This window comes from Balaenoptera musculus, chromosome 15 (assembly GCF_009873245.2).
Source record: "Balaenoptera musculus isolate JJ_BM4_2016_0621 chromosome 15, mBalMus1.pri.v3, whole genome shotgun sequence".
Classification (NCBI taxonomy): domain Eukaryota; kingdom Metazoa; phylum Chordata; class Mammalia; order Artiodactyla; family Balaenopteridae; genus Balaenoptera; species Balaenoptera musculus.
In genome coordinates this window covers 1553168-1562021 of record NC_045799.1, presented here as the reverse complement: position 1 = coordinate 1562021, position 8854 = coordinate 1553168, and the positions used below count along the sequence as shown (strand labels likewise).

Genomic DNA, 8854 nt, shown 5'->3' with positions numbered 1-8854 from the left:
CAGGAGCGTGTGTGTGTCCCCTGAGCCTGCTCCGGGTGCCTGGGGGTCGGGCTCGGGAGAGGAAAGAGAAGGTGGCCCTGAGCGCCGAGGGCCTTGGGAAAATGGTCATGGAAGGAAAGTCATTAGCTGTGTGACCTTGAGCAGGTCATTTAACCTTTCTGTGCCTTTGTTTCCTCATCTGTAAAATGGGAATAATAGTACCTACTCTGGGAACTAGATGAGTTTACATGAGAAGAGGGCTCAGAATGGTGCCCGGAACATAGTAGGTCTGTCCGTTCATTACAATTGTAGTCTAAGCACATTCCCTGTGCCAGGCGCCATGGCCATCCCTCCTGGGCAGCCCCAGGGACCCCCAGCCTCAGGCCCTGCAGGCTCCAGGACCCCCAGCCCTGACCTGCTGGAGCCAGCGTCCCTCCCCAGATGCGCCATCAGGCAGGTCTCCCCGGTGTGCTCGCCATCCCAGGGATGCAGTTGGGCCCCCAGGAAGGTGCAGCGTGGCAGGGACCCGCTCACACACCACCATCCCCTGCGGTGCCTGGGGAGGACCCAGGGAAGGGTGAGGATGGGGTCCTGGCCCCCACCAACTGCTGAGTGCGGGATATGGGGCGAGTCGTGCAGCCTCCAGGGCCCTGGCTCTGGGGAGTCTGCAGAATGGAGAGTTGAGCAGCCCCCCGTGGGGTGGCCACGAGGATGCAGGGCTGCAGTAAATGTTGGTGGAAATGTCCTTTGCAGCGCCGACGAGTGGCTGGATGGGGGGTGGGGAGGCAGAGGCCAGACAGCATGTGGCTCCCACATCCAGGCCTCCGGAAGCCCTGCCGGCTGACCCCAGGCTTCCCTTTTCACGGCCCTGTTGCCCCAAAAGGAGCGTTGAATAATTTGTCCTTTTGTAGAAGGATGGGGACTGCCTGCTGGGCTCCTGAGAACGTAGGGTCTTCACCCCAGGCTGGGAAGGACCCTCACCCAGCATGTGCACAGAAGGTGTTCTCAGGGGGCGCCCCAGAGCCAGCACCGGGGCGGGAGCGGCAGCCGGACATACGTGGCCAGTGCCAGACCGAGGGGCCCTGTAGATGTGCTGGCCCCTGAGGGCTGACAGCTGCCCCGATGGGAGGAGCCAGGTCATCCACGGGCACCCAGGGCAGAACCCTGCGTCGGGCCATTGCCCGGCTCCTCAGTGCCACTGCCCCCCAGCCTCATGCCCCTGCCAGTCTCTGCACCCACTGTTAGGACTGCGCTGACACTTGCAGGCGGGCCACCCAGACTGTGCTCCGTCCTAGGGCCTAAGGCTCACTCTGTCGATGCCTCATCGTCCTCAGAAGCAAGGCCGCGCTCCTTACCTTGGCCTCCAGGCCCTGAAACATCACTGCCCCTCTGTCCCCTTCACCTGCAGGCCCTTCCTTCAGCCACAGGCTCGGCCTCTGCCACCTCTCGGGGCTCCCGCCACTGGGCTCAGTGGAAGTTTGTGGAATGAATGAATGAAACGTCACCTCCGCAGACAGGCTCTCTGTCCCCCCGGCTGACGAGCCAGGCCACCCGCCTCCTGGTCCCCCCACAGTCCTCAGCCCACATGGGAATGGCCCTGCTGATGCGCCAGCCCGTTGCCCAGCACAGAGCCCGGCACACAGTAGGTGCTCAATAAACAGCAGCTGCCGACATGGGCGGCGCCTGCAGAGGTGGCTGCTCCTGCCTTGGGGCTCAGCTTGTCTCTGCTCCCAGCGGTCGGATCCAAGGAGAAAGACCCCCTTGGCGTGTTTGTTTGCTGCTGGACACGGGCCCAATAGACTCCGTGTCTTTCTTCTCTCCTCCACCATCCCTGCGCAGTAGCTCGGGGAGCAACAGTTTGCAGAGATTGAAGGCAAAATTGCTTTAAAGCCTGCACTTTTTATCCTCCAATTTGTAGCCATTTAGCAGGGCCGGGCTGAGGGGCAGTGAGGGCTCTGGCTGTGCAGGCAGCACGGAGGTGCCCACCGCTGCAGAGAGTGGGTTCTTTGTCCTTCCCCAGACAGCTCTGGGCTGCGGGACGGACGCCCACCCTCTGGGGGCCAGGCAAGTCTGCAGGGCCAGAGGGAAGGCCAATGGCTAGCCTGCCAGCCTCACCACGGGCCCCAGAGCTGCGAGGGCTTCCCCAAGCTCTGGGCCCACAAACGGTGGGCGACCTCCCTGTCACCGCCTTCCCCGGCTGCTCCCGCCCCACTGCTCATGGCAGTGCCCAGCGCCCTGAGGGGACCTAAGGCTCGCCCCTCCCTCGGGCCACTAAAGAGGGGGCCCAAGAAGACCGTCCTGCCTTGACCAGAGGGGGCCCTTCCGGTGGAGGGAGAGTGCAGAGGGGAAGGAGTCCCAGCTGGGATTCTGGAGGAGGACTTCTGGGCGCTTGGGAAAACAAAGTGCAGGTGCAGCTGTGGTGTGAGAAAATGTCTGGAAGAGGAAGGTTTGTGCGTTTCAAATGTTGCTGTGAACAGCTTCGCCCCCTGCAGTGGTGAGACTCAGAGCTGGTGGGCACCTCACTGCTGGAGATGGGACCCACGGCACCCAGCTGTAAGGGAGGGACGTGAGGGAGCCGAAGGTCTCTCTGCCTTGGGAAGAAAGGACTGTAGACGCTGGGCCAGCACGGTGGGGAGGAGACGAGAGGCTGTGTCTGAGAGGTCAGGGGAGGGAGGGCCCTCGTGGCTGGAAAGAAGGGGAGGCTTCCTGGAGGAGGTGGCATCTGACCCACCCAAGTTTCTATTGCCCCTAAGTTGGGCTGGTCTTGCCCCCTTTCCGAGTGGACTCTGGCACCTGGGGTGAGGGCCAGTGTCTGCCCCCTCCGTGGAGCCCACTGGGCCCAGGATCACCCAGCATCATCCTCGTCAGGTCCTTCTCCCCGTCCCCATCCATCACCCTCAGTCCCGCCTCCAGGCCTTTGCCCAGGAAGTCCCCTCCCCTCCCTCGGCCCAGGCCCTCAAGCTCAGCTCCAGTCCCCACACCCCTGGAAGCTCCCCAGGGGGAAGAGCATGGCTGAGAGCAGTAAGAACTCCTGTCCTGGGGACAGGCAGGCTGCAGCAGGTGAGGGCTGTGGCGCGTGTTTTCAAGACTGGAGTGGGGAGCGGGCGGGGCACTGCCGGGGCCACGTCGCTTGTTAGGATTAAACCCTGGTTTAATGACCGCCGGGCTCGTCCGCTTGAAGAGGACACTGAGGCCAGGGGGAGGGGCAGGCCCGTGCCTCATGCCCACCTGGGTGCTCTTGTGCCCCCCTGCGTCCCCGACTGGAGTACGGGCGCTCAGCCACCCCCACAAAGTCCTCAGGAATCAGCACCAATAAAAAAATACACTTTACTGTGGACTTCGGGGTCTGCAGGGGCAGTGCAGCAGGTGCGCGGGGAGCGGAGCATGCAGAGTGCCAACCGGGTGCACGGGATATGGCGAAGCGGCCCCTCTGCTGGGCACCCGGCCCCTGGTCTCCTCCGACTGCCCCTGGGAGCCCCAGGACCCTCAGGGCGCTGCTGGGTCCCCCTCAATCCCAGAAAACTCTGGTTGAGTAGAGGGAGCAGAAGGGCAGCCTGCTGGACGAGCAGGCGTCCGGGGCTCTGGCCGCTCTCAGAGCCGCCAGGCGGGGCCCAGCACCGCGAGCTGCGGGGCGGGGTGGGCAGAAGCCGCTGGCGCAGAGCAGCCGGAAGCGGCAGCACGAGGAAGGAGGGCGTGGGAGCCCACACCTGCCAATCCAGCCCTGAGCGCCTCAGCAGTTCTGTCTCTCTTCATTAAACATCCAAGGAACAGCGAGTTCACGGACGTGTTTTCTTCTTCTCCGTCTTCCTGAAACACCCAGAATGGAGAAGCGGATGACCTGCCGTGAGGTCTCTGGGGAGTGCCCGGCACTTGGGGAGCAGAGAGAGTTGGAGGGAAGAGGGGTGAAGGAGCCAGGTCCCAGGCTAGAGCAGGGGACAGACAGCAGCAAAGCCAGTGGCCGGGGCTTGTCTGGGACGGGGCAGGTGTGCAGGGGTGTGCAGGCGTGTGCACGTGCAGGGGCGGAGCACTGGCTCTGGAGGCCTGGCGCGCACACCAGGAACTTGCTTTGGGAAGACACCAAGCAGTGATTGTGTGAAGCGTGGACACGACCGGCCATCCCACTGTCCTTGGGGGTGGCAGACTGGCTGGGACCCCTGGGTTGTCCCTCCCGGGCTAGAGCAGGATTTGGGTGGCCACATTCCGGTTCAGGTAGCAGGGGCCTGTCCAGCCGCCCGCCAGGCTGCATCAACTGCCAGCGGACGATCTGAGAGGCTGCCATGGCATTTAAGGTGGGCCGAAGACAAGGCAGGGCTCACGCCTGCGGGGCAGCCAGGTGGAGGGTGGCGAGGCCCGGCTGCCCGGGAACCCAGGACCTCGAGGGGGGTGGCAGTGGAGGGCTCTGCCCCTGCCTCCCAGGTGCCCGTGGAGGCCGGCTCACTTCCAGCAGTGCTCCAGGGAGCTGGGGGGCTGCATCTTGAGCTTCTGCGGGCAGAGCAGCTTGGTAAAGGCCCGGCGGAAGCTGTAGTGGCACAGCGGGTAGAGGACAGGGTTGACGGCCGAGTTGGCCCACAGCAGCCAGAAGGACGTCTCGTACCAGTAGTCGGGGACGCAGGGGCCGTGGCAGGCGGCCCGGATGATCATCAGGAGTGTGTATGGGGCCCAGCAGAGCCCAAAGATGCTCACGATGATGGCCAGCGACTTGGCCACCTTCTTGTCCCGCGACAGCCGGAAGCGCTGGGTGATGCTCTGGGACACCATCTTCATGCGCTTCTCCAGGGACGCCGAGGATGTGGATGGCTTGGAGCCCCGCTTGAGTGAGCGCGGCCGCTCGGTGCCCCTCAAGGAGCTGCCAGAGCTGGAGGTGGGCGAGGTCGCGGCACCTCCACCGCTGCCACCCCCGAGGGCTGCATCCCCAGCCTCGGCCCCCGTGCCTGGGGCTGCCTCGCCGCCCCGCACCCCACGCCTGTGCAGCGGCACGGCCTCCCCACACCCCTTCTGCCAGCAATCCCAGCAGCTGGGGGCAGCCGGCGGCGGGGAGGGCCGGGCCTCGGGGGAAAGCTCCGAGGCAGCCGCCTCGCATGCCCCATCCAGCCGGACACGGGTGCGTCTCTGGATGTTCAGGTAGATGCTGAGGTTGAAGAAGGTGACGCTGAGGAAGGGCGTGAAGAACTCGAGGGTGGAGGCCGTGATGAGGAAGTACCAGTTGTAGAAGAACTCGGCGTAGCAGTGGCCCTCGGGGATGGAGCTGCCCCCCGACAGGGACTCCCAGCTGAGGATGGCGGGTCCGTAGAGCAGGAAGGCCAGCACCCACACCAGCACCATCTTCCTCACTGCCCGCCGCGTGTCGCCCTGCTGGGCCCGGTAGGAGACCTGCGGTGGGACACGCTGGGTCAGGAGGCAAGGGGACTGAGCCCAGGTCAGCCGCTGCCGCTCGCAGCTCCCAGCAGCCTCCGGGCCTCTGTGCACGCCTTCCCCGGCGGGGATGCTTTTCGCTTTTCCCCCCCTCGCCCCATGAATCCCGGGCAGGCTGAGGCCCTGTCACACTCTCCTACGGCCTCGGAACCTCCCCCAGAATCCTAACTTTGTGCCGGTCTGCCTGTCTGCCGTCGCCCCACCAGCTGTGCGCTCCCCCCGGGGGTCACGTCGCTGTCCGATCACTTGAGTCCCTGCCGTGTGCCAGGCTCTCTGCTCGGCACCTTTCAATACCATCTTATTTAATCTTCACAACTGCTCCAGCATGATCCCCACTTTCTTGATGAATCAGGCAGGGCAGGAAAGAACACAGGTGGGTCGGCTCAAGGGGCAGAGCTGGCTCGAAACCCATGCTCTCTGCACTCTGTCCCACTGCCTCCCTGGACTAGGACACATGTGGTCCCCAGCGGAGGGCCCTGGGGTGCCTGATGGAGCCATCAGGGAGAAAATGAGATTGCACTGGAGTGACCTCTGCTTCAGTGCCGCCAGCCCGGTGCCCACAGGACACCGACGTGGGAAGTCCAGGCAGCCCAGGGTCCCTAACTCATGGCGGCCACCACGCCCAGGGAAGCTCGTGGAGCCTGTCTTCCCGAGGCACGCACACCCGTGGGGAGGGACCACCAAGGGCCCCTGGCCCAGATCCTCCCTTAGTTCCAGGGACTTTGGACCTGCTCCAGGGTGGAGGCTGAAGTGACCCCCTTCCTTCAGGTCCACACTGTGCCTTCTGCCTGAACCAGGACCAGTCCTACTGGCAGCAAATGGCTACCGAGTGGGCAGCTGGCCATAGAGTGCCCGATGTGTCAGGTGTGAGGCCAGGGGGGACCAAGCCCACCCAGCACTGCCCACTCAGAAGTGGCCGTACCCCCTGCCGGGTGCGTCTCCTGGCCGCTCCTGACCACCCTTCCCCCAGGAGTGGACATGGGCACCCGCGTCCCAGACTCACGGCTCGGGTGACCGACAGGAAGCGGTCATAGCTGATGAGCACGATACTGAAGACAGAGGAGGCGCAGAGCAGGTAGTCCGCCACGAGCCACAGCTTGCAGAGGCCCCGGCCAAAGGGCCAGCGGCCAGTCAGCACGTAGGGCACGTACAGGGGGATGCAGAAGGCCCCTGTGGGAGAGGAGGGCCGTGGTGGGCCGTGGCTGCGCAGGGCTCAGACCCCCCACCCCCAGCCGAGAGACAGGCAGGACCTAGGGTCACTCGGTGGCCCTTCTGGGACCAGCAATCCTCCCTCTGCCTCATTCGTAGGCACACTCTTCGCACTGCACCTGGCCTTCAACCCCTGCCCGGCCCCCAGTCCCACTGGGTCCCCCGGACTTGGGGGCAGGAGGAAGATCCAGGTGCGGGGACCGCTGGGCGCAACGAGCCCCAGAGCCTTGGTCTGGTCATTCCTGGGCTTCTGCCCAGCCCTCCCAGTGCCCAGAGGAAGGAAAGAGAATTTCCTCCCTCTCTGGCCCCGCTGGATCCCAAGCTCCTATTCTGGCCTTTGGATAGCTCTTCCTCATCAGCTCAGAAAAGCCTTTCTCCGGACTCAAAGGGCACTTGACTGCTGCCACGCGGGCGCGGGCGGCTCCCGCCGCCAACCCCGCTCTGAGCGTCTGGCAGACGCCTGTCTCAGCCCCAACAGGTGTCTGGTCCGCCGGCCCCCTCCTTGCGCCCCGCCCCACAGCCGGCAGCAGCGCACGGACACGTGAGAGCGCGCTCCTCAGAGCCTCTCCCCGCACCCCGCCCGCCTTCCCCATGGCCTCCTCCCCCAACACGGCTCTAAAGATCTCCCCTCCATGTCCCCTCCCCCAAACCTCCCCCCCAGCGCCCTCCCCATGTCCTGAGTCCTCTGCAGCCTTTGTTTAGCTACGGCGCAGGAGCCCGCGCTGCACCGCGGCCGCGGCGCCTTGCGCCTGGCCGAGCGCCCGCCGGCTAGGACCCCTTCCCCGGGGACATCCTTCCCCAGCCCGAGTCCCGCGGCCGGGGAGGCAAGGAACTTCGCCTGCGCCCACCTCCCCACGAGTCCCGGATGCCCCCTCCCCAGGCCGGACCCCCTAGCGGGGCGTGTCCCCGAGGCAAAGGCACCCTAGGTCCGCGCGTTCCAATCCCCGCTGGCCCGACCCGGCAGGGCGCCCCTGGGCTCGGGCGGGGGCTGGGGGCTTTACCCACGAGGAAGTCGGAGATGGCGAGGTTGAGCAGAAAGAAGTTGTTCTGTGTGCGGAGGCTCGAATCGGCCACGAAGGCGAGCATGACCAGCGCGTTGCCCAGCACCGTGGCCACGATGAGCAGCGCCATGAGCGCCGCCAGCACCGCGGTCCAGGCGGCGGAGAAGCCGCGCGCTCCGCCCGCCGCCGCCGCCTCGCTTGCCAGCGCCCCCGACGCGTTCAGCGGTCCGTCGGGCGGGGAGCGCTCCATGGCCCCGCCAGCTCACACGGCGCCGGGGCGCAGGGCAGGGCGCGGACCGCCGGCCGGGCGGCCGGGAGGGACCCCGGCCCGGGAGCCTGGTCTTTGCGGGCTCTCGGCCCGGCCGGGCTCCCCGGGGGGTACCCGGCGCATGGTCCGCGGGCGCCGAGACCGCGGCCGGGGCGGGCGGCGCCGAGGGGGCCCGGCCCGGAATCTGAGCCGAATCGGGCCAGCGGCACGACCTCTGCAGCACGAGCGGACCCGGAGCGGAGCTGGACCCCGAGCCGCTGGCGGAGCGTCCGTGCGCCCCGAGTGCCGAGAGCAGCAGAGTGAGCCCCGGGCCCAGCCCGCGGCCCCCCGCGCCCCGCTCAGCGCCCCCGCCATTGGCTGCCGCCCTCGCCCCGCCCCCGCCCCCGCCCCCGCCCCGCCCGGCGACGGCAGCACCACGGACAGCGCCGCGTGCCCGGCGGGCAGCCGGAGCCCCAGCCCGAGTGTGCACGGCGGCTGGCGGGGAGCCCGGCACGGCGGGCGCCGGAGCTGGGGGCTCGCCTGCGTTCAACCTGCGCTCGCACACAGAAGCCTCTGGACCGCGCGGCCTGCCCCGTGCCCTCGGCCCCGGCGACCCCTGGCCGGCCCTCGTCGGGAGCCGGGGCGCCTGTGGGGATCTGGAGTGCGGGTGAGGGGAAACACCTGCGCCCGCGCTCGGGGGAACTTGCCCCACGGGACCCCTCCTCGTTTCACGCTTCGGGCAAGCAGTTCTCGGAGAAAGGAACCTCCCGAGGAGAAAGGATGGGAGGGGTCTCCGATAGCCGTGCCCGAGCCAGGGGTTCGCTCCGCCCCCCGTATGCGTGGGACTCGACTCTGAATCTGAGTCTCCCCGTGGGCAGGACCCAGCGCAGCGTCCAGGGTGACCTGCAAGGCGCAGACAGATGTGGAGTTACATAAGGGAAAATGGGGATCCAGCGGACCCAGCTGGGAGGGGAGCGTGCCTACCCTGGGCTCAGGCGGCCCTAGT

At 66.6% G+C, this 8854-nt stretch overlaps 1 protein-coding gene across 1 annotated transcript; it reads right to left on the bottom strand.

The window, feature by feature from the left end:
• Positions 1–4413: 4413 nt before the first annotated feature.
• On the bottom strand, positions 4414–7851 carry HRH3 (histamine receptor H3). Its single transcript, XM_036827012.1, has 3 exons — positions 7602–7851; positions 6395–6561; positions 4414–5349 (listed from the first exon to the last, which is right to left on the bottom strand). The coding sequence occupies exons 1-3, from the start codon at positions 7849–7851 to the stop codon at positions 4414–4416; spliced, it is 1353 nt and encodes a 450-aa protein (XP_036682907.1).
• Between the last annotated feature and the right edge of the window lie 1003 nt (positions 7852–8854).